Source organism: Thermobia domestica, chromosome 10 (genome assembly GCF_964235325.1).
Source record: "Thermobia domestica chromosome 10, izTheDome1.hap1.1, whole genome shotgun sequence".
NCBI classification, from domain to species: Eukaryota; Metazoa; Arthropoda; class Insecta; order Zygentoma; family Lepismatidae; genus Thermobia; species Thermobia domestica.
The window spans coordinates 155553556-155580327 of record NC_137463.1 but is presented as its reverse complement, the minus strand read 5'-3'; the positions used below and the strand labels follow the sequence as shown (position 1 = coordinate 155580327).

Genomic DNA, 26772 nt, shown 5'->3' with positions numbered 1-26772 from the left:
GGAAGATGAAGATAAAATGGACAGAGAGAGCAACAAACGAAGATGTTTTAAAACGGATAGGAGAAAATATGATACTTCTAGCCACCATCCTTCATAGAAAGGCCAATTGGATTGGACACATCTGTGGAGAAATTGTCTTCTTCACACCACCATGAAAGGAAAGATGGAAGGGAACCGAGGAATAGGAAGAAGAAGAACACAGCTGATCGATGATTTGAAAGATAGGAGAAAATATTGGGAGTTAAAAGAGGAAGCTGAAGATCGAGCAAAGTAGAAGAAACATTACCAGGCCCAAATCTAACAAATTAAAATAAAAATAAAAATAAAAAAAATCCTCATTAGTCCCAGTACCTGCCGAAAGGCAGAATACTTAATAATAATAATAATAATAATACTAATACTAATACTAATAATAATAATAATAATAATAATAATAATAATAATAATAATAATAATAATAACAGCAACTGCTCTTGTAGGCGCATATTCAATGCTTCTAAATGCCACATAGACTCTGGAACGTTGCATCTTCAATTAGTTAGCAAGATGCCTAACTGATTTATTAGGGTTTTTGAAACACATACTGTATCTTCTGAATATCCTGTGCACTGATATCAAGTCAAGTAGGAGGATTTAATCTTTTCTTTTCTGGTCGATACGCTACAGCAGGTCGGTCGGTCTTTCGTGAATACGCTACAGCAGGCACGAAATTTCATTTGAAACAAGGTTGCTTGTCATAAGTAATCCAAAATTGGGCCGTACTTTTGTTTGATTTGGTCTATAAATTACGACATTCATTGCACTTTTCCAGTATTATTCACATGGTTATTTGCTAATGATTCACCTAAACCAGAAATAAAATATGAATTTCTGTTCACTCTTGAATATTTGACCTGAAAAATTATATATATATATATATATATATATATATATATATATATATATATATATATATATATATATATATATATATATATATATATATATATATATATATATATTTTTGTGAATTCCGCATATAAATATGTACTTTAGAATTTGAGCTACTAATATTTGAGTTGCAAATATATCTTTTGACAACCGTTATAACCATTTCAATTTAGAGAATATGATAGAATTCAGACCTCTTATGTTTCGTGGTTTTAAATATGTGAAAGCTGTATGTACCAAAAGTTTGAAAAAATGACGCATACGAAATGTATCATTCGAAAGGGGGCATCAAAACAAGCAAATATTGCTATGAAGTATCTGGACATGTACTGAGTTTAATATAAATTATTGATATTACTATGTGGGTTTTGCTTTATGAAATAATTTTTATTTTATTTTATTTTACAGTACATGACACTAGTATCAATTTATTTTTCATGTTTTTGTTTTTCAGCAACTCCTTATGAAGGCAGAGCAATGTCAGGCAAGTTGGACCACTCATTAATAAAAACTGAAATACTTCTCTTTTCAGACTTCCTCTTCATTTCTTGGGTTACTTGGGCTCTTCAGTTTGTATGCTAATTACTTATTTTCTCTTTTCCTAATAGTAATAAGTTATACTTTCTAAAAATCTATACAATATATGATGCTTACCACATATAATATGCTGTGTCAAAATATAACATTAATTGTACATGTATCGCTATTCAGAAAGAAAATACTTTGTCATCACACAAGAAATGATATATTATTATTTCCAGTAGATAAAGCGGATCTGGCATAGACAAATAAAAAGTGTTTATATCAGTTTTTGACAAACTATTCATTACAATTAAATACATTCTTATTCAACATAAACAAGTTATTTACTTCTAGTAAGAAAACTCCAATGATTTTCATCTACTAACGTTTTATGAATTATGTATACAATACAGTGTTGCTTGATAACTTCATTCCTTGTTTATTATCGGAATAAAAATTTAGCGTTGTCGATTGTGTGTTCGACAAAGTTTGTTGTGTTCTTAACTTTCGGAAACTATATATTATTTAAAATATTAACCCTCCAAAACATATTACTCTTCTAGATCTTTGCAGTGTAATTATTATCTAACAGTTCTTGCATATATAATAATAACGATTATTATACTTACGTTTATACTATATACTATTATAATAATGATTATTATCTTCTTGCTTAATAACGATTATTATACTTACATATAATGAAAAACCAACAATCGATTTGTATGAATTTTGTTAATATAACAGGTTAACTATCGTCCTTTTAAACGGCAAGGTAATCTACAGCTAACAGCAGTAGCAGAAATTTAATTTGGGATAGCAACATAGAAGATTAAACAAAATACAAAAGTGAACTTCAATTGATTATAATTAAGCAATTTGATATTCATTTGGCAGTAATTTCTATATACTTACCCCAAACTAATTTCGTGAAATATTTACTACATCAGTTACTATTGACTAATCAATAAAAATGTCACTGCCATATTTCAGGATTTATTTGTTTAAATCTGAGGAACGTGCAGACACAAAGAAGGAAACAGCAATAAAATACCTGAATAGGTATTATGCTGTATCGATTTTCTTTGTATTATTTTCGTGATACATTTCTAGAAGCCTGCCTTCTTAATAGAGTACTACGATTGCAGTGGTGGTTTGATTATCTGCTGTAAATTCAATTCACGCAATCCATATATATATATATTAGGGTAGTCCAGCATAGAATGGCAAAGAAAAAAAGATCTGTGATCTAAACGCATAGTTGCCAATTTTGATCCATGTGGTCTAAATATACTGAATGAAAAATTTCATCGCAATAAAAAACTTAATTTAGAGGTCGCTCAAAGCCTTCAATTATGCTCCATACCTGTTATTTGAAATATTGAACGTATTCGCATTTAAGCGGTGATGGACCTTTTCGCTGTTTTGTGCAATGCCTGTGAATTTCATCTAAAAACAACATTTAAAGTGGTCAGGATTTCGTAGGTCCGGCATTTTAAGAAACCACAAAGTGTTCAATATTATATATATATATATATATATATATATATATATATATATATATATATATACAGTGAGGGAGAGGGAGGAGGTGCGGGTAATTTGGACCACCATTTTTATTTTTAAACAGAAATTTGTCAATATACAAATGTATTGTATACTATTAGAAGAAAACAATTCTTTGTTTATTTGTACAACATTTGAAAACAACAATTTCACTCACTTTGTGTTAAGTTTCGAGTTATTCTTCGTTAGATTAAAAATGGTGAATTTTGCCCGTTTGAGAAATGGTCAGGTAAAGTGGACCCTGGGTCCACTTTAGCATCGAAATTTCAACTATTACCAAAATATCATATATTGTTTCGCTTTCCTAATATCTAACTACAGAAAATCACTAGCTATGGCAAAAATATAGGTAGGCCTAACAAAAATAGACAAACAATAATTACAATTAAAATGTACTATGCGCTCTTCCTTCGCTTTTATGTCAGAATAATTAACAATTCAGAATAATTTGAGCATTACTTAGCTATCCCGATCTGAGCAATGTTATCTAGTCTTTACACAAATCACAAACATAACGCTCAACAGCATCTAGTCCAATGCATGTTTCATACCATCGCTCAAAACACTGTACGGACTGCACCAATTTCTTACCATTATAATCTTTGCTACATTTTTACTATGATACTATACTGGTTAGTATCACCTAACAATATAATCGCTAAATGTTTTAGTATAATGCATCACCTTTGTCTATAATGGGCACATACTGATAACAACTTCATAAATTTTACGTTATTTGTGTAATACATAGTAACTCAAACAATGAAACACTCTACTGAAAAGGTCGGACAAAGTTGACCCTACTCCTGTATTTGGGGGTCCACTTTAGCCGCCAACAGTGATGTTACATGTTTCTTGAATAAATTACGTTGTATTCATTTTAAGGTCACACCAAGCTAATGTAACATACAGCGATATTTCATTCGTAATACTGTACAATTGTTTACATAATTTTGCATGTACAGACTATTAGAAAGAAACGTTAACAAACATATCTTTAACAACTGTTATAATATTCTTCATACATATAATAATACCTCTTAACTCGACTGCAATGACCTCCTTACTGAAAGTTTACGTAGATGACTAGGGAAGAGAGTGACACCTTCTGACAGTATTACCAACTCACTATCCTTATTCTTTCCGGAGAAAAATAGGGGGTCCACTATACCCGCACTTTATATATATATATATATATATATATATATATATATATATATATATATATATATAATATTTTACTTTAACATTCCAATTTATTCAGAGAGGCCAAGGGAGCCGATGGTAAAATTAATGAACGACCTGGTCGAATTAAGAAATTGGAAGGAAATGGAAGATCCTCGAGAAAAGCCACGCACACGGTATTCGTCCACCAGAAAGTCCATTTGGCGAGAACTAAGATTGAACTAGGGACACCACATACCAGAACTAAGCCTTCTACCACTAAACGTTCGTGGCCTAAATTAAGAATATAGTTAATTTCATTTTGTGAAATATGAGTAACGCTGCACTTTCGTATTATATGGTATTATTTCTCTTCGTTGCAATCACAGAATCGAGACGACTATCCTGACTTTGAGATTCGACCGACATATATTATAAAAAGAAAGGGGAGAAAGAATAGCATGTGTACACTTGAATTATCATTTCCCGAATCTACGTATTTAAATCCTGAGCTCCATACCGCTTTAGCTAGGTTTGTTCTTCAATATATTTTCTGATTATATAAACACATACACTCTAAATTACCAAACACGATAATGCGCCTACTCGTTCTCTCACAACAAACACTTAATACGAATAAATAATACATTCTGAAATTCAAAACACTATAATGCAGCAAATTTACTCCACAAACGGAAGCTACAATTTTAGAAGCGAATGTTAATGTCACTGCATAGGAAGGGGAGGTTCATTAACCTAATGAAAGGTTACACACAATACAATACATCCAGTACTTATTCATCAAACTTATGGAGTTGGTCATACATATATCTGGAACAGTAAGTTACGAACTCCGCCCACAGTGTCGCCCAAGAAACAACCAAGACCATAGGATAGAAAAGAAACCAAAATCAGTTTTGATGTTGGATTTATTTTTAGTCACTTCATACCACTCAATTATTTGGCAGAAAGGATTTTTCTCTCTTGTTACAATGAAAGTAACTCATTAAAGTTAAAAATTGAAACTCCTGGTGAAACAGTCCATACGGGGCAAATGTCTAGCCGCTGGTTTGTTGCACTCATCCCTTTGAGGTGATACATGTTCAGCACATTGGCTACCCTCGTCGTTAATGCTATTTCTCAAGAAATGAGGTTGCTGCTTCTTTGTATAAGTAGTCTCCAGTTGTCCTCACGACGCTGGGTGGACGATAAAATGCCAACACCTTATGATGAGGACAAACGATCGCCCGTCTTTCCTGTGACCTGATCCGGTACTGCTTGACTTTGCTGATCTCATGAAAAGCTGTATTCGAGTGTAACTATGGCGTTAGCATTATTTAAAATTAATTATCCAAATTAATAGGGATCTCCAAGATCATATGTGTTTGATAAGTCATGAAGAAATGTTATCTATGAAATAAATGATTGAAATACTATTTAAAATTAGGATGTACCTGAAAAGTATTAATCAGACATACAATCACATCAAGGAATATTTGATTGATGTGATATATACGCACCACTTTACGGTACAACTATTAGGAACCGCTGTTATAACCTATACTTATGATAATAACGTATCCAAAAATGGTTGAGGTTGGTGCTTTCGAAGAATTATTTAGCCCTATATTATATACCCAGAAGGACTCACTTTCACACACTATGCAGTTTGGATGACACTATTCAGTTGTAAATTCCATCATACGGATACCTTATTACCAGAATTTATAACTGATATAATGCCGTGTATGATGCAAGTTTAAAGTTAGATGCGATTCATAAAATTAATCTCCTTATGCTAATTCTCATTGGTGAATAACTTTCATAATAAAGCAACAACAGCAATAAGAAATCACAAGAAAAATGAAACAACTGTAAAATACGAACAAGTCAGGCTAGAATCAGGGTTGTTTCACCAATATGTTCTATAACTCTTATATATTGTTTTAGATCAGGAACTTAAGGTTCTTATATTAGTTTCGATCGAGACAGTCTTCCAGGTTATTACGCAGGCAACGTCGCTGCAAGGGACTGGTCGATGTGAGAGTAACGCTGAAGGATGTCCGTTTAAATAACCCTCCCTTTCCTGAGCCACACCAAATAGTCTCAAATGTTTCTGCACGATTGTGCACGCAAAACTGGCATTTGTGCACAAAGTAATTATACGGTAAGATATTCAAAAATTGATTTGGGAGACTGTCTAAGCCCTCTTAGAAGGGGGTTGCCATACTTGTACATGATATATTATTTTTCAATATCAACATGCATTTTTTCCATTGTTTGTGTGGAACTACGGGTCCTGCAATTTGGTTCCAGATATCCCATTCGTTCTATGCTAGACCCAAGAAAGAACTATAGCATTATATGGGGAATATACCCTCTCAGCTCCTGCCAAATAGGAAATGAAAAATTGAAATATTATGTTATTTTTAGAGCTACATGGAGAGCAAATTCTGCAAGTTTTGTTTCATTATGAAAACTTTTGTGTGGTTTGCCTCCTGTCTCCCTTTTATACGTAAATATATAAGTTTATTTCTGTGGTTTTAATCGTAGGCCAGAGAGCAATGGATTCCGAGAGTTTGGGTCCATTCGTCTCAGTCCTTCTAGGCTAGATTCAAGAGCCAAAAACCTAAACGAAACCATTTTGGCGCCAATCGATAGCTTGGAGATGCTGGTGCATAAATAGAAATATGCCAAACTTTCAAATTCCTTACGTACACAAACGAGAATTTTCACAAAAGATGCACTAGCGATTGGAACACTTTGGTGCCAATTGGCGGTGAGAGGGTGATGCCTTTTCGACAGGTTCCCAAATTAGTTTTTAAATACCTTAAAAGTCCTTTGAGAAAAAACGTTTGAGAGACTACTTTGGTAAAATTCGGAAGAGATGAAGGGGTTCTAAACGGATGTCGTTGAAGGTCATCTGCCAGTTCAATTGCCTCGTACCTTTTTCATAGCCTCATAGCTGAAAATAGACGGAAATAATTTTATGTTCTCTTGACAAGTATGGATATGAAAATCTTCCATCACTCATTTCATAGTAAATTATTAAAATCCTATTCATATTGAGATATTTTAAAAATAAAACATATATTTTTACATAACTGTGTCTTTGCTACAAGAATTATCGTATTTCAATGAATTGGATCTCATTCATTTCAATTGGCTCAGAAATGTTGTAAACTAACTTCTAATTTAGCTGAATCCTAGGACAATTTATGGAATATCCAAATTAAATCACTTTCCCATAATTTTGACCCCATCGCTAGAAAAAAGGGAAGTACCCAAATAGTCTAGATTGTCTTATAGAAATATATTTTATGTTACTAACAAGTCAGGAAAGTTTGGTCGCCACCTAATGGATTACTCAGAAGATACTGTATATGAAGAATAAAGAAAAAGAAAAATCTTTAGTATGTTCAAGGTAAAAAGAAAAATTTTCTCGTTTTGAAATATTATTTCACAGGTGGAAGCACTGCTTTCTCCTTCATATGGAAATATGATAAAAATGAAACGGTAAGTATTTTAAAGATATACGTCGTAAATAAAGTACAGTATAACCGTCTTGGGCTCGATCCTGTATGTTCCTGTGAGGGAACACCAAGATACGACGGTGCCTGGGTTCGGGTGTCATTACGCTCGTGAGGGGTTTGGCCAAGATATGACCAATAGAGATTCCAGACCGAGTATCCACCGTCACTAACAAGTCCACGATTGAGTTATTAATGTAAATTGAACTTCCCTCACCAAAGTCTCATATATCTTTGTTCGAGTTCGTAAGGTTTACGAAGGACGTTAACTTCAGCACCAAATGTTTGAATAGAAAATATAGTGTTTCATTGTACTGCACAACCAACTGCATGGTAAACAAATTGACGTAAAACGCACACAAATATATGTTCAAAGCTTACCTGAAATACCAATCCTTTTAAAAAATAAATAACTACTCCACTATTAAATAACTGAATGGCCACAGGAATAATCATGGAAAGTAACATATGACGGTTTTCATTACTTGGTCATCACTCGATACGTAACGTCTAGTAGAACAAACACCAATATAATATAATATAGGCGGATTTATTATTATTCTCTGTTAATTTCATAAACACACAACTCAATTTCACTAAAAGAAACAACCATAACGGGTGAGATTATAGGCCCCACCGGAACTTGTAATACGGTGACGGAAGCGCGAGTAATTTCGTTCACGCGGTTCGGGTGATCACCATATACGAACATTATTCGCTTATCTTCCATCAGCCATAATAGAATAAAACTTCGCCCGAAAAAAATCCTTTTTTCTTCCAGGTGATGATTTACGTTTCCTTTGTAAGAAAGAACGTAGTCATGCTAGGCATGTCCCATGAGGTTTCCTTGTTCATAATAATTCTCTGTCACCATAACATTAATGACAAATATCAATACTTCACCTTTATGTTAACTTCAACATATAAATGTCATCGGTATTAAATCTGGTTACTGAATGAGGAAAATTTTGTCACTAGTTCATCATGATTTAAGTTATGCGTTAACTTAAATCCCACTACATGTCCCACTACATGTTACAGTTTTAGATGAGTGAGGGGCGCTGGCACACATGAGCGCCAGTATTGCATGTCTAAGTTTTACTGCTCGTCCCGCGAGCTTTGCTTCCATCACAGACAATGGCTGCGTAAGAATACACTTCCTGACGGGAAAATATTCCTACCAAAACATTCAATTTTTAGGTAGTTGCCCCTCGCATAGGAACTGATTGATTAATTGTTGCGTTATTAACAGTATATTGATTATACTTGCACAGACAGTAAAATGAATTATTACTATTAATTGGGAAGTATGCAAATTATAAAATATAGTACGTTACTTCAAATTTCATCTTATACAGAGGTGGGTGGAAGCGTCACACTGTTCTACATTCTTTTCCCAAATTAGGCTATGGGAAGAGGGATGTGAGCGACAAACACACACACACACACACAAACACTTCTAAGAGAGGAACTTCGCAGTTCTGCGTTTCTAAGAATTCCGTCTCGCTGCATATATGAGGATTGTTCAAAATTTATATAAGAATATCGTCATAACAGAATGCATTTGTTACCCTTTATTTTGTTTGTAACATAGCTTCATGTAAACTCAATGATATCCTGGCTTCAGCAAATACACCAACTTCTACTTCAGGATGTAGGAATAAAGAAATACTGAGTTTGTTTGTTTATTTGTGTCTACATTATAATATGTGATTATATAGGAAACTAAGAAAAACGGAGTTCAGCTAATGTATAGCTATTCAAATCACAAAAAACATGATAAGGAGGTATGCTACATTAGCGAATGTTATCACTAAATTTCTATTAGTCTGGCAACGGAAATTGGCTAAGAGGGTGTTGATGGTGAAAACCTTTAATTAATTTTTGGCTTTCCTTCTCACAAGTGGATTCAGGTACGTACCTGAAGGTCAAGTATTGCTTCCTTTGTGATGAGAACTGATATTCCTGCGTAACAGAAATCGGCGAAAGGAGACATTAAAGATAATAAAATCTAATATTTAAGTCCATAATGTTCGTTCTTCTTTAAAACTTTTACCAAATGTGCTTGGAACCAAGGAATTGAAAGGAAACAACCAAATTTAACTTAAACAATCATTGATCAGTGAAAATTATGTTATTGATATGATTCGAGTTTGATACTTCATGATATTATCTGATGTTACAGATTGAAAAGTTCTTATTTCTTAGCAAATTAATCTACACTGAAAAAAATAAGTGTTTCCTATTAATTCCTTCCCGAGAATATTATAGCATCGGTGCCATTTCAACAATCATCTTGACTGAAGTATGCTTCATCTCGTAGCAGTATTACTCGTCTTGAAAACCACACGATTATTCTATATCAAACCTCGTACCGCTATACAATGAACATACGTTAAATAGGAATGTAAAGTGAAAATTCATATGAAATTCAGGGAACTGCGGTTTATTCGTACGCGGGTTATCTGGTTTGCGGGTTATTTTGCCAGGTATTTCACTAGGATCAAGTTAGTATACTTTAAAAGATTATAATGTTTGTGTGTCTGTGCGTTATTTAACATGATAACTCTTGAACGAAAGCGAATTTTTGAATTATTATTATTATTTTCCATTATATAGCTGGAGCAATTGTCTCAGCCGAATTCGTTAATGGAGCTAATCCGTTAACGTCTCCGTGAGTAATGGTGATTGTAACGGTGGCTATCCCTATTCCATTTTTTACTATTCAAATAAAAGTTTATAATTCTAGAATACTAAAGGTTATACATTGCGCTACTGACAGCAAACATCCTGGAGTACTTGACATCACCGAGCGAATTCAAACTTGTTATAAATAGAAATAAATGTTCATTTCACGTGATTCTCTTACTGTCTTTTAGCATAGTTTATTGTTATTGTTTTATTCATTTCTTACTCGAACGATTGAAAGGAAAAAAATGTAGAATACTTGTGAAGTGAGCTCGTACAAGTAGCATCACGTGTGTCAGAAACGGCAGCGATTGAAACACAGCGGCGGAACACATATAGTAAACATTGTGTGTGTCTATGATATTCTTCTGCTAATTCATTATTGTGACACGTAAATAGAACATTCCCCGTTATTCGTGTTTTCTGTTTATTCCTTCTGATTTGTCGGTGATTAGCACGAATAATCGGAAGTTAGGTCTATGATTTACCTACTACAGATCCCTTAAATCACACCATATAATGAAGAGTAATATGCCCATGATTGAGACTTTCTAATAATAGTTCAGCCATCAGTATTAATAACCATAGTGTTAACACAGTAATTTGCTATTATAACAGCATGCCTTCTTACGAGTAGAATTACAAATATTAATCCATCTTAGTATATATTTTTATCAAACATAATACTGATAACTAGGTGTACTAAGTTTACTAGGTGTACTAGATAACTAGGATAAGTAGGTAACATGTGTGTCGACTTAGCAACGACTACAAAAGACAAGTTTGCAACGTGTATCTAAGGCGTCCAAACGGGAAATGAAACTCAGGGCATTCCATACATTGTCTCTACGTAGGAAGAGATTTTTATGCAAGTATTTGTATGTATGTATGTATCTATCTATCTATGTATCTATCTATAGATAGATAGATAGATAATATGTTTATGTGTAAACTACATAGACCAGCTACATTGTTTCTTTTGAAGTCTAATTATGTCAGCGAAAATAAATTAAATGTAACAAAAGTTTTAGGACTGATCCGAAAAATGGATCGCAAAATTGCGATCTTGTCCAATAATTAGTTTTTGAATCAGAAGCTACAAAATTTTTGAATGGTCCCTAAATCAAGTTTTCGTATTTTCTACAGAATAAGTACATCATACTGAGTTAAGTGATAGTTTCGGTTTGGCTACGCTGTATGTAGTTCTCCAGGTATAAAGTGTAAAAGAAAATTTTGATTGAAATATATTGGATGTTTTGATCCAAACAATGATTCGGATCACCTGACTCTTAAACATCACTTAATTTTGTATACTTTGATTTCCTTAAACGTTTCCTCACTTCAGCAGCGTTCATTTGGGAAGGGTGGATGAAGTAAATCGCCCCCTCTGAATTTGAGAAATACATATCGTTTGATCAATTGTATACTAACATACTAATAAACAATATGAAAGTTTTATGTAAATGTAGAATCGTACAGCATCTAGTAAAATCTAAAATGACACTGCTGCGTCACTTTGTTCTTGGTTCATATTTTTTTTAATTATGATCCAAGTAATTCATAACCTATTTGAAAGACCTTTGATATGTTTGTGACGTTGAATCATATGTGATTGCTTTACTTTGAACACATGATTCTTTTTAGGTAAAATATTTATTATTATGAAGGAAAGTCAAGGGAACCTTTGACACCGTTATTAACACAGAGATAGAAGTTACTAAGAACATTAATGGGGTCGAGATACTAGTTTTGAAACACGAATACGTACGATTCCGGCAAAATTGTAAAGTCACGTGAAGATTCACTTCGTTCTTCAGATCTTTTCATTCACAAGAAAAATATTAAGTTTTTCACAAATAAACATTAATGTATGGCTCATATTCACATCACGTAAAGAAGACTTGATATCATCAAATGGAAAGATGATCCGTTTATTTTCACGACAAATATTTTATTTCTGCAAATTATTTTCGTGATGTATTTAGGAGTTAAAATGCTTTTCTGAAAGCAGATTATTCCGTGTTCTGTTCGTTTACTAACTGTACTCTATTCTTTTCTCCCACTACAAGTAAACTATTAAGCTGAATATTTTGTGCTGTGTTCAAACTCCGAAACTAAAACAAAGAAATAGTGTGTTTTATATAGCTTCGACTTCCAGAAGTGATACGAAAACAAGAACCAAGTAATTTTTGTCTTATACCCCAAGAGATCTAATACCTCACTTGTAGTAATTGAATATTGCATAAAACATTAAATACTAATCTTTTAGTTATGATTCTTTTGATCTTTAGATTTGTTACAACTTTTACTGATAAAATTCAGTAACTAGATACAATACTTGGTCACATATTTTCTTGTAAATTGATAAAGTAAATACCTAAAATAATTTCAGAACGATTGAAATATTTATACATGCTATTCGAAACGAAAACAATGACACAAGAAATAATTGCAAGAGAACTTCTTTCTCATTTTTATATGTCAACGAACTTTTCAACTTGTACTGAAACGAAATAAATTACAAATATAATGATTCAGAATTTATTGTAGTGAAAATATCTTTTTATTTCATTTCTTGAAAATTGGCAAATTGGAGTGAAATGACAGCTAAGTTGTAGCAACTTCGAAAAGCATTGTATTGGCATAGAGAAGAGAGAGAAAGAGCGAGCGAGAGAGAGAGATGTTTATGGTGTATGTTGCAAAGTATAGTTGGTTGTTAAAAAAATGCAAGAGAAATATTTATTCAAGTCGATTTGTTAAACTTATTTTCAGAGCAGAAAAGAATATTTTCTGCTTTGCGTAAAGTTTTACTAAACGGAATAACGTGAAAAACTAAAGACAGTTTAAGATAATGTGAGAAAATAAGTGAGTGTACTAAAGTAATAGAACAGTTGAAAGATCAAAATTTGCAGCTTAAAAAACAACTAAAAGATACTCAAAGTGAAGTAGAAGAACTTGAACAATACGGTAGAGGAAATGTAATTGAAATAAATATACGGTATATCGGAAAAGCAGAATGAAGACACGTATGAAATTGTAAAGCATATTGGTAGGGTATTAGATGTAGATATTAAGCGTGAATCTATTGATGTCTGTCATAGGCTTAAAGACTCCCTTATCAAACAGCTGGAGGTATTATTGTCAAGTTTATAAGAAGGGAAGATGAAGATAAATTCCTTGCGAGGAGAAAAGTAAAACGTAACTTGAATTTAATCAACTGGGTTATATGAGTGAAGGTATAGTATATATTAATCAAAGTCTAACTGTCTATCGTAAAAAGAATTTTGGACATGCTAGGAAAGTGAAACAGGAAAATAATTATGCTTATTTATGGGTTGACAATATTGGGCGAATTCTTCTGAGAAAAAATCAAAGGGTTCCTGTAATTCAATTAAAAACTATGGAAGATTTTGTAGCATTGTCATAAGCCATGGAAATGAGAAAATCTTTGAACATATGTTAAAGTCATGAATACGGATAAGACAAATAAATTAAATATATATTATCAAATTGTTAGGGGTTTAAGAACGAAAACTTATGATTTATATTTAAGTACTATAGAGTGTGATTTTGATGTAATTATTATGACAGAAACTTGGCTTCAAAGTGACGTTATTGATTCTGAAATATTTCACAGTAATTTTAAAACATTTAGAAAGGATGGGATATGCAACAGAGATGGTGGAGTACTTATAGCAGTTAAAAATCATTTGGTTACAACCAATATAGAAATAGAAAATGATCTGGAGAACTTGTGTTAAAGTCAATGCATATGGCAAAACTCTTTATATAGTAACTATATATATTAGCCTGGATCACTTTTAAGCCACTATTCAGATTTTTATAAAATATTTGAAGAAAATTGTACTTTAACGGAAAATAACATCTTGGTAGCCGGTGATTTTAATATGCCATTAATTAGTGGTACGGATTATGATCTTTTGAATGGGGATATGTACTGTAGATCTTTTGCTAATTTTATAAGTTTACATAATATGTTCTCTTTAAATAATATAAAAAACTAATTCTAGAACATTAGATTTAGTCGTTAGTAATATTGGAAATAATATTTTCGTACAAAGATGCGAATTACCACTTATAAAAGAAGATTTGCATCATCCTGCACCAGAAATAATTATTCCATTCAGAGATCATGGCCGTATGCTGAAAAATGAAGTAAACTTTATTTTCAATTTTCATAAAGCTGATTTTTTAAGAATGTATCAATTAATTCGAGATAAAGATTGGACTATCTTAACACAATTTGACAACATCGAAGATGCAACAGAAACTTTTTATACGATAATGTGTGAAATAATTACTAATACAGTACCTAAGAAACGAGAATGTAGTGTTAAAAAATATCCATGTTGGTTTACTAAAGAGATAATCGGTATGTTAAAATTAAAGGAGTATTATAGAAAACATATGAAAGGCTCTGCATATAATAGCGATATGTATAAAATAATGAGAAGGGATTCAAAGAAAATGATACGTAAAGCGTATGAATACTATGTTAAAGAAAGTGAGAAGAGAATTAAAGAAAATATAAGGTCATTTTGGTCTTTTATAAAAGGCAAAAGAAACAGCAGTAATTCTAGTAATAATGTTATGACGTTGAATGGTGCTGTACTGGATACAAACAAGCAAGTAGCTGATGGTTTCGCAAATTATTTCCGATCGGTATATGATAAAAATGTAGCATCATATAACTGTTCTGACCCAATGCAGAAGGAAGTAAGTAATACTTTGATAATGGATAAAATCTCAGATGAGGAATATAAAAGAGCTACTAAAATATTAAAACCCAAGAGAGCATGTGGACCGGACGGAATTCCTCCATATCTGATAAAAGCATGTTCCGAAATTTTACATGAGCCATTGATTACATTATTTAACTTAGTACTTAAAACACAAACATTTCCCAATATTTGGAAAACAACTAGGATATCACCAATTTTTAAAAATTGGGATAATAGTGAAGTAGAAAATTATCGACTAATACCCATAGTTTGTGCACCGGTGAAACTTCTTGAACAAATAATATATGATCGTATTTTCAATCACATAAAAAGCTACATTTGTGAAAATCAACATGGATTCTATCCTGGTCGCTCAACAGTAACAAATTTACTTAATTTTACCCAATTTGTTCACGAAGCTATTCATAATCGTAATCGTGTAGATGTAATATTTATTGATTTTGCAAAGGCCTTTGACATGATTAATCATGACATACTTCTTACAAAACTTTCAATCTTAGGATTTTCATCAGAGTTACTCAAATTATTTATATCATACTTGAGTCAAAGAAAGCAATATGTAAGTTTTCAACAATCAAAATCATTTAGCTTTAATATGAATTCCGGAGTACCACAAGGCTCAAACTTGGTCCCTTATTATTCCTACTCTTTATAAATGATCTGCCAAGGTATGTTAAGAACTCAAAATGTATATTGTATGCAGATGATGTTAAGTTGTATAAAGAAATACAAACGAATTCTGATATATTAAAACTGCAAGAAGATTTAAATAACATATATACATGGAGTATAAAAAATAAATTAAATTTTAACATTAAAAAATCTAACTTTATGATATTTACAAAACAAAGAACTGTAACTGAAACTCTGCCATATTCAATAGGAAATCAATATTTGGAGCGTATATTTACGTATAGGGACTTGGGAGTTACATTTAACAGCGATATATCATTTAATAAACACATTTCATTGATCTCACAAGATGCCTTCAAGCAATTGGGGTTTGTAATCAGAAGCACTAAAATTTTTACGAACGTAAATGTCATTAGAACTCTTTTTAAAACTCTAGTACTGCCAAAATTAGAATATGCGTCAGTGATCTGGGCAGCTAAATGTAAAACTCAAGAAAACCATATAGAAGCAATACAAAAAAGATTCCTGAGGTACTTATATTATAAGAAAACAGGGCAGTCTGCTCTGGTAAATAGAATATCTTACTCTAATTTGTTAAGTGAATTTAATTATATTAAACTTTCTGCTAGATGTATAATTACACAAGAAATATGTCTACACAAAATAGTAAATGGCATATTTGATAATAGTGAATTTTTACAATACATTAAATTTAATATCAGTGAAAGAACGTTACGAACAAGAAATCTGTTGTGGTATAAAACATCCAAAACAAATACATACAATAATTCACCATTGGTCAGAATGTGTAAGCTGTATAATAATATAGCACAAAGTGTAGAAGAATTTGACCTTAATCTTAACCAACAAGCGTTTATAAAATTAATCAAAAATAAATTTTTACTGAATAATGGTACAGGATAAAATAAATATAGGCGTAATTATAGAATGTACCTATGTAGTGATACTTCTTGCTTGCAAGTATATGTGCGTGTACTTATATGTGTATGTACTCATATGAAACCTATATTCCTGTAGGGTATGTATTCCAATGTGAGTATCTGGAAATATTCAGAAGCATAAACCGTTGTTGTTAATAGCTGTTGTTAATAGCTATATGTATTATCTAACTTTGTGTATCTGAGCAGAATGTTTCTTGCCATTTTTGTGTTTGTGTGTCCTTTTTTGTATTTTTATTTTCACTTTTTCTTTTTAATACTATCTCTTTTCTTTTTTAATTTTTATCACTTACTAATCTAGTAATTGTTCCTTTAGTGTATATAATAGATTGTAAGAGCCTTCTGTAAATGGAGTTTTTTCTCTGTTGAAGGTAAATAAATAAATAAATAAATAAATAATATGTATCAGTATTTCTGGGAACATTGTAAATACTTAGCGAAGACAAAATAATTTGAGTCAAAATAAGTAAGCACTTAGCTGAGTCAAAAGAAAGTGAACGACAAAAAAACGGATTGTCTAACACAAACCTATCATCACCTCAAGAACGTAACACCATGAAAAGGTATTGCCGTCGGTCAGAACCAAAATAAAACTAATACCGTTCTCTTTTCAACGAAATATGGGCAAAAATAATACATTAATGAATATATTTAAAACCACGAAAAGGCCTATTGACTTCTTCAACCAAGTGTGACAACCATCACTAGTCAACAAACTATACTAAAGAAATATATTTTGTATATCTTTCATTCATCCATCGAGATTTAAAGCTGAGAGTTTATGTGGTCAAGATTGTGATGTGAGAGATGAGTGCCAAAACAAATCGCTGATTCAGTATAAAATTTTGACTAACTTAGCAACTAGCATAATGAATGAGTAACGTATTATCTGTCTCCATTTCCTCACACACGCTCCCTCTGTCTAATCTAAAGTCATGAACTGAACAACGAGTAATTCTTTAAAGCATTTGTCTCCTATTTCCTTATCCTATACCCCTCTATAACTAAGTAGATTATAGACGTCCATCCCTCATCTTCTTCAGCTGAACTACGTACGATGTTATCAAATTTTCTCTCAATTCTATCACGAGAGGTTAAATTCCCAATACTTTACAGCTCTACCAAGATAATTCAAGTTTAATGATTCTATAGTACTAGGAATCATTTTTCTCCAATTTCAAATTATGCAAGTTAACCACATCTACCTACACTTCTGTCAAACTAAGTTCCCAATGCATCCCAGAAATCATTTATTTTTAACACAGAGGTTGGACGGTAAGATCTCGTACATTCCCAGAGGTCATCTCCTTTCCAAGTTCGAGTTCTACCGAAGTTAGATGTACAAAGTGTCTCCAAAGTGGACCACGGGCAGGAAAAGTTGCATGCACTCTCAGAGGCCATTTACCTTAGATTAGATTATAAGTTCTGCACATACTTCAAATCTAAGGAAGGAGTAATATCAGGTCCATTTCTTAAGGCCAGAAAGTAAGGTGATACTTCAAAACCTTTGTTCTAGTAAGCGCATTAATAGTCTTCCATATGCCTTTTAGTATAAATTATCGACATCTGTAAGTGAAATCCGATACCTGAAGTGACGTAATGAAAGTTATGAGTGATGGAAGAAATATGTAATGTTCATTCCATCAGAAACTTACTGGTCTCGTATTGAACTAGGTACGCTTATCATAACCGAGCACTTTCCAGCTTTAGAAAATTGAGGACAATAATATTTATCGCAAAATATATTTATAACACTAATATATAACTCATTTAATATTGGTGAAGAAAATTTTTAACTTTTTAAATGAATCTCGTATAAAGCAGCTCTGAGAAATTTCTCTTCGCAAACAGACAAAAGTGTATATGTCTGTGTGCGCCTTTGCGACGCAGAAAATCCTCTCGCTTCTTCAAATATGGTTATGGAATGTAACCCAAAGAGTAAATTTCCTCCCTATGCATTCTTAACCACAGTGCTTCATGGCTATTTTTAACTATTACGTTATCCACTGCGTTGTGTTGGTAGCTGGGAGCACCCCGGTGGAAAGTGACTGGAAACAGTGAAATCATTCTAATTGTAACATGGAACGGAATAGGAAGTGTGACAGTGTCTTGTCGCCTTTATGTATTGAAATTCACAATAATTGGAATTACGAGTTATTTGCGCTTGGTAGTAGCGCAGAAGGAGCATGGATAATTGTAGAGTGCAGGGATGATTGCCAAGGATATTTCTCTTCATGGACATGGACATCCAAAAACAGATAAGTGCTAACAAGTGCTAACAAGTATTTCCCCTATATGAACAATACACAAACGTGACAACCGCGTTAGAGTAAAACATAAGGGCCTTGAATAAATTCGATTTCATACAACTAATATATATAAAAAAAATTGTGAAAAGGGTGTAAAATGTTTTAATTCATATATATAAAATTACTTAATAATGCATGATCTTTTTGTGTTTTTGTGAACTTCCATAAACATGAAAATATAATCTTCCAAACATGCATGTGATCAGAAAGTTAGTATAAACGTATAATTTAATGTGTAGTGTTAAAATTATAGGTATACCACTTAATATTGTCCCGTTACACAGGGTTACACGATCACGTTCTATTTCCCGAACTCTGGGTTTAGCAGGCTGGAAGTGATGGTTGTGGCAGGTGAGGTTTGTGGGTGCCTCTAGGTGTATCTGTACGCGGGTCGGTATGCAATAAAAGACGGTACTATTGCATGGTGGACTCGGGCGGGGTTAGCTGGGGGGACCTGCAAAGCAAACGACAGTGCAAGGGGAATTAGTGTTCTTTTGATGGCTAATGAAACGGTATTTTTCCTAACCACTAAAGCCAAAATAAGAAACGGTACGGAAGCACTATATAATCACTCATCCACCAGCCTGCATTTTAATATTGAAAGTAGCGGAATGCATCCAACGAGGAGAAACTACATACTGCTACATATTATGGATATAAAATCCCTAAATTTGTAGTGTACTATTTTAATGTTTACTAAACCACGAAAAATCAGTATTTTTGACACACCTTGGTCATAGTTTTCATACATAACTAAACAAATTATTAAGATTTATACAGAGGTTGTTCAGTCTACATTTGGCCAATTTCGACTTACCCAAAAATTTAGAAGAATCCATGGCGGCAGGTCCGTAAGTGCTCGATGTGTTTCCCTTGGTTCCTAACTATAGTCCGACAGCGTAATTTCCACTGTAATAGGCTTCTCTGAAGAACTGGGAGGGGAATCTTGTCCTATTCCCTTTGAACAGCTTTCCAAAGTCCTTCCACAGTTGCCACACACCGTTTTCTCAAAGCCCGCTCCAGCAATCGAAATCCACAATAGTCCATAGGACTTGCATATGGAGATTTAACAGGTACATCATTGAAAGATATCACCTGTATACCACTTGCCTCCTCCATCCCCCTGTAGAATACGAGGGACGATCGTGGGTATGTGATGAAGCCTTGTCCATTTGAATGCGCACCAGATTGGCGTCATTTCCGTGCATTGTTGGAATCTCATGCTCGTAGATCGGCCGCATGATCTGCTCCTAAAAATACTGCGAATTTAGTTTGCAGTTCTTCGCCACCCTACGAATCTTCAGTTTACCTCGGTAACAGTAGCCAGTAACGACCATGAACACTTTTGGGAAGGATTCTTTACAGATACGGACCCACCTTCTGAAGTTCTTGGCTCCTTTCTCTCAATACATGATGGTCCTCGGTTTGCCGCAGTTGGAAAGATAAATTCATGTTTCATCGAGCGTTACGACGTACATCCAACTTTGTTTTGCCAGAAGCCGTTCGTACAGCTTCCGGGTGTTACAATTTCGTTATTTTTTGTGGGCATCCGTGAGAAGATGGTCGCGAGCTTTCATGACTTTTTCCAGCTTGAGTTGATGGTGTAAGGTCCCCTTGGTGCATTCCTACTTTCTAGGCAACTTCGTTGGCGATCCAAGTGGTGGAGCTTCGTTGCCCTTGTGCTTTTTAATAACATTTTTATTCCACTTAAACTGATGTTGCAATCATTCTTCTTGCACTGTTTTCTAATGACAGAAACACTAAAGTGGGCGTCATAAAGAGACGCAACATAGTCTTCCCAAAACCGGCTTAATTTGTGTGGCATTTTAGTCACAGAACTTAAATCCACGCACTTGGAAACAAATTTAGCACAACACTCACAACAATGGTCCTGTTTTGTGCGTTATTGTCGTCCGCGCGGAAAAACAACTCCATTCCCAGGAAGCCACTGCACAACAATGCAGGACGCCACGAGCCAGGTCGGGTGAGTCCATTCTGCCCGGGAGAGAAAGGAATGAAATCGGCCAAACGTAGGCTGAACAACCTCTGTAGATTCATGTCACTTATTAATCTATCTTTTCTAGTATAAAATGTGAAAGTAGATATTAGCAGAAATCGCATTATCATATTTTGTTTCCTCATCACAGATTTGTGGAGTTACTGTATTTCTATGTTATTTATACAGTACATGTTAGTTACTTAAACTGGAACTAATACATGTTTTACTGTTACAAATACAAGTTTCTCAATATTGTTGACAATCGACTTACGTTAAAGGAACGGAATGCCCTTATTACCCATTATATGAACATGTAAAATTTAATGCCTGATGCATTTTCTTTTTCCAACAGGTGGTGATGTGTGGGTGCTAGTCATTAAAGACTCCAAGCCAACTGACTCTGGAATCTACGTCTGTGAAGTTAATAGTAATCCTTTGGTACAATCATTTCATAAGCTAAGTGGTATGTATCATGATGGTAGTCTTTATAATACCCATTTCGAACAATCAACTTATGAGCCATTATTTTAATATTGTTTATATTATTTTTTTCTTTCATATTGTTAACAAATAAATGATTTCAAGAAAATATATTTTGTTTTTCATATCATATGATAAGTAGAAATAAAGATTATGTGATTGTTCGCATAGAAATTAGCATATTAATTATGTTATTCCTGTAAATCTGGATGGTAGATTGAGCATGAATATTTACACCTCGGGAGATCTCTATGTAATAAAATTCGTTACTTGTAGCCTATATGAGTCTGCACATTGTATCAAGAGGCAAGAAGTAGCTGAGAACCACCAACATATATGTACAGATAACAATTCCTAATTAGATAATTTGCGTCTGATGACTTTTTAGAAGAAAATGAAGTCCATTTCGAAAGAAACAATATTCTACATCACACAAACAATCAGTAGGTAGACCTTGAACTGTACTAACCCTTACTTCAACGTATTTCTAACTCCAACACAGATTAATTTGCTACGTACGTAAATCGGTAGTTGTGAATCTGTAGTGAACCTTTTCTCTCTAGTGCACCTTTCCTCTCTACTGCATAAGTTATAGGTTTTATTAGCTTCAATATATCCTTGTGTACAATATCTGTTTTAAGGGATTTACTGCTTACCCTATTATCTTATATTTTATTAATGTCATGCCAAACCACTTGGAGAGTAGTTTTTTAGTAAACAAGTGACGGTTACCAAGTAACCAAGTGACGATTATATCAGTGTATGAAATGAACGCATGGTTTACGAAACTCTTATACCTACTGCACAGAGTATGACTCATTGTACCGTTGCTTTCTGTAAGAAGCTTCATATATTTCTAGACATACCCTGAGAATGTTGATATCTAGATGCCTCTAATGAAATAAATTATGAATAATTTCTACAGCATTTCTGAGTAGATTAATTTGAAATAGTTGTAGCGTCGTAACAAAACTTCGTTGGATATTTAGATTCTCAATTCTAAATACCCAACCTGTAAGTGTGTTTAAAAGGAAAAGATTGATTATAAGAAACTTCTTACATAGAAAAAGTCTTTTTCCTGCTTTGCTATTCCTAAGTCGTTTTAAATCTACACCAGAGGAACTCTTTGCACACAGTGTTATTACAAATAAAGTTCCCGATTACAAACCAGAACAAATATCGCTCAACAACACACATACACGTAAAATTGATACGAATGAAAACGTAAGCTCAAAAAAGTTTTGTTTTACATTTTATTCGGAACATCACATCGTATATGCTCAATATGAGCTGCATTTGTCTGAGACACATATGGAGTCTGTAATCAATTTATGCTTACAGCTGGACGCTTGTTGACTTTCACTTACAGATTCATCCATTTGTCTTAAATTTATAATAATTCTTAGGGATACTGTGCTCACTGGTAGTTTCTTAGCCAAAATTCCCGCTAAAATTACGTTGCACAGTGATAACAGCCTGACAGAGTGAAACAACGTACAAGACGCCTTCCTGTCTTCATTGCTGCCATTTTCTCTTCTATTACTGTAGCAGTGAAAAATATAACTATGCGACAGCTTTATCAGCTACCATAAATATTTGAGCTTCTGTTTCCATTAATACCATTTTCACATGCTTGAATATTATTCAAGTTTATAATCTGGATTCATTTGTGATAGAACTTTGTTTGACTTTTGGAAGAGATACTTAAACTTCATGACTACTCAAAGTAAAACTAAAACACAAGATCATTATGAAGGCAATACTTACGCAGAATTTTAACATCTACACATGAAAGAATTACATATGTTTAGGCTACATACCTTTCTAGTCATATATTTGTTTCAAAATGCGTAAATAAACAATAAATATTTTTCTCTACATTTTTTTTCACAGGAATAAGAATCTAACCTCAATTAGAATATAAGATTCCAGATTTTTCATTTCTAAACAACGTTAGTTATTTATGTTTGTCAACAAAAGTGCTTTTCGCAGTTTGCAATAAACAAAAAAACTGATGTGTCGCTTAAATTTTGTTGTATCCTTGTAACAAGGAGCTCAGCTCTGGACACTTATTTACTTACATAGAATTAAAGAGCACTGAAAACATGTAAGAGTCTTAAACTGATTTCTTCCCGGCGGAAGCTCATGTGGTTCGGATTCCACGTTAATCAGTAGGCCCACGTCTCATATAGCCTCGCTGCTGAACGGAACGTTAAACTCAAAATAACTCAACTCAACTCTTAAACTGATTTCATAAACTTCAGTGTCTGAGGGAAAAAATGTAACAAGAAAAAAATTATAGCCTGAAAACATGAAAACCATGCGTTGAAAAATAATCTGCGAAACAGCATAAGTAAAAATTCGCTGTGAAAGCTACTTTTTTTGTTAAATTTATTTGATCAAAACATCAGAACGCACAAGATTATTAATTTGAACAAAATTCTTAGAATTAACTTCATTAGAATATTTTTTCTTAGATTTAAGCAAGAACATTAAATAGTCTTTGGTTTAATTTTCTTATTTTTTCAGTTAATATTTGAGCTGCAAATATATGTTTAATGGTTTTCATACAAAGGTGTAAACATTCAAACATTTCTAATCAACTCCCAAGTTAAAAATCCTACTTTGGTCAAGGATGCAAACTCAAAACAATATTACATAATATAAAATCAATTACATCCGTTTTAAAACATGAAACAATAATATTCAAACGGTATAGTTTACGTTTTGACCCGTATTAGCATGAAAGAGTAAATCGAAACACATGTTATTCCGAACGCAAGAAATCGTAGAATTGGCGGTCTCTAAAATATTTCTAAAATATACACTTTTGAATTTCCTTATCTGTGACTTCCTGTATGCTTATATGTATCGCCAATTCACGGTTTCTCGTCTTTGAAATAACGCATGTTGTAATAAATTGTTTCCACGCTTTCGGACAATCCTAGCTCTGAAACTATGCAGTTATCTCCAACTGTTACAATTTGTTGGTATAGTTCACTAACACCTTGTTGGGAGATTAGGAACATGTGTTAAGAGCTTTAATAAGTACTTGTTCATGGCAATATGAAAACTTAAATTAAAAGAAAATTATATTCGTTTCTCTGAGTTTTGCAGGATTATATTAAGTATTCGTTTTTATTGCCTAAATTTTATGTATGTGTTTATATTGATGTCATTTTCAGTGGAAATTGTATTTGGTATTAAAGTACATATCTAGTGGTATATGTTGATAATAATGTGTTTGGAGTATTGATATATAACTTTTTATATATGAGGATGTTTATGTGTAGTCAGGCCAATCTAGGAAGCCTAACGTTATATGCAAAGTTCTTATTGAACTATCTACTGCATCACCCACAAGAAATTAGCTATATGTAACACACCTTATATATTTAAACAAAATTATTCTTCCTCTCAGTATATGTCAAATTGGTGGAATATTCAGGAAAATGTTTGAATGTTGGCCGGGAGCGCAGAAAGAAGCTGGTGTATACACTCGTGATATAAAAATATACCACTAGCACACAAAATTCATTGTTGTGATGTTACATTGTATCAAAAAGGTTTTGGCACTAGCTTTTTTTTTTTCAAAAGCATAATCAACGACTCTTAAAACAAGATTTTTCCATATTAGGTTCTCCTTAATTTTAGATTTCCGACTTTTATTACTGCAAACCCCTAACCTGATTCCATGTCGGATCAAATTAATCCATGAATAAAATTTGCTCAATTGAAAAATATTTAACCTGCCCCCAAGCGACCTAAACTTCTGATTACATTTACCATATATAGTATTTGACAAAAGTTTCAAATAGACCTTTGTAACTTTGAATCGACTGATGGAAGATTGATCAAATTTGCGTTGAGGTAATGCAGGTAGATCCACACCTAAAATTGAGATGCACCATGATGGCGACCATCATGAAGTCCGCCAGTTTGGATTCAGACCCAAAAGTTTAAATACAAATTGAGTCGTGTGACATATTGTTTTAAGGTAGCTTTTCACCACAAACACACATGTGCCTTTATCTTCCACTTATCTCCGATCATGTAATAATTGGCACCTTTGGAATATAAATATACATGTGGGTCATTTTCTGTAATGATATCGGAATGCACTAGTGTTGGAAGTTTTAAGGTGTGAGTACCTCAGCTGCAAGTAGCATAGAGAAGATTGACACACTAGCGATATATGTAACTTTTAATTTACTATACCTACCGCGCCGACATCACATATTCGAATTAGTTTTTCAAAGTAGTTTTCACGCAGTAATAGATGGTGCTACTGCTGCTACTACAAGTTCCGGGCCTGATGTGCTTTTTGTTTGAAAGATTTAGGCAATCCTGGTTGTCCATCGACAAATGCAATTACCAAACTGGGACAGATGATGTTACAGAAGATGTCCTTGTCAGTGTACTGGAATTTATATAACAACAGATACACCAGAAACACCATAGAGATGACAAGGGCGCCCATGTTGTGGTTTCCAAGGGGGAGGCAAGTATAAGCAACGTTTCAAATATAATTTCAAATTTTGCTGCAACTAATGTAAAAATTCTGTTCAGTTTTCGATATTCTCAAGTACAGTTTCCTCTTAGGGGGGCCGAGCGCCCCACCTTGCCCCTCCTGATGGGCGCCCTTTGAGATGACTATGATACTTCCCTGTGGTGTTTCTAGTGTACCTGTTGTTGATCTATGAGATGGCTATGATCTTCCTAGGCGGCACCCTTCCACAAGGAGTTTCATTTCCATTCCTGGAGCTGTGAACCATGCTCGGTCGATGGCAAAGGCTATATATGCGTTCAAAATATATTTATTCCAAGATCAATTTGAACTGACGAGAAAGAGAAGAATTGAATCAACCGAGTATGATTTTCCTTGTCCGAATCTATTCATAAGCTTGGTTCCTTGCACCATTGGTTATGAAAGCCCCGTATCAGGATTACAAGTTTTTACAGAAATTAACCGAATTCAAGGAAGTGGATCCAAAATTGTGCTGTAAAAAATTTCGCTAACCATTTATGGTATCTCGTAACGAGAAATTGTGGTATTCGCATTCTTTGATGATGAAGTATCGCAACACGTGATGGAAAAAGATGGTTTCTAATACAACGGAGAGTAGAGAAGAATATGATGTACAAATTAAAGTAGAGCGATACTCTACACATAGTGCAGAAGTCAACAGTTTCAAAGAAAAAGAATTCTCGGACTTCGTTTCCGCAGAT

General features: G+C 33.4%; 1 protein-coding gene across 5 annotated transcripts in view; it reads left to right on the top strand.

Moving 5' to 3' along the window:
* The window catches only part of LOC145662786 (Ig-like and fibronectin type-III domain-containing protein 2), a 1216055-nt gene that overhangs the window by 886116 nt on the left and 303167 nt on the right, over nucleotides 1–26772 (top strand). For 4 of the 5 annotated variants that reach the window (XM_081728663.1, XM_081728665.1, XM_081728667.1 and 1 more), the window contains 2 exons: nucleotides 1385–1414; nucleotides 21416–21526. In XM_081728663.1, the coding sequence (XP_081584789.1) occupies nucleotides 1385–1414; nucleotides 21416–21526 (141 nt within the window). The remainder of the gene's footprint in view (nucleotides 1–1384; nucleotides 1415–21415; nucleotides 21527–26772) is intronic. The other variant, XM_081728668.1, reaches the window with a different exon arrangement.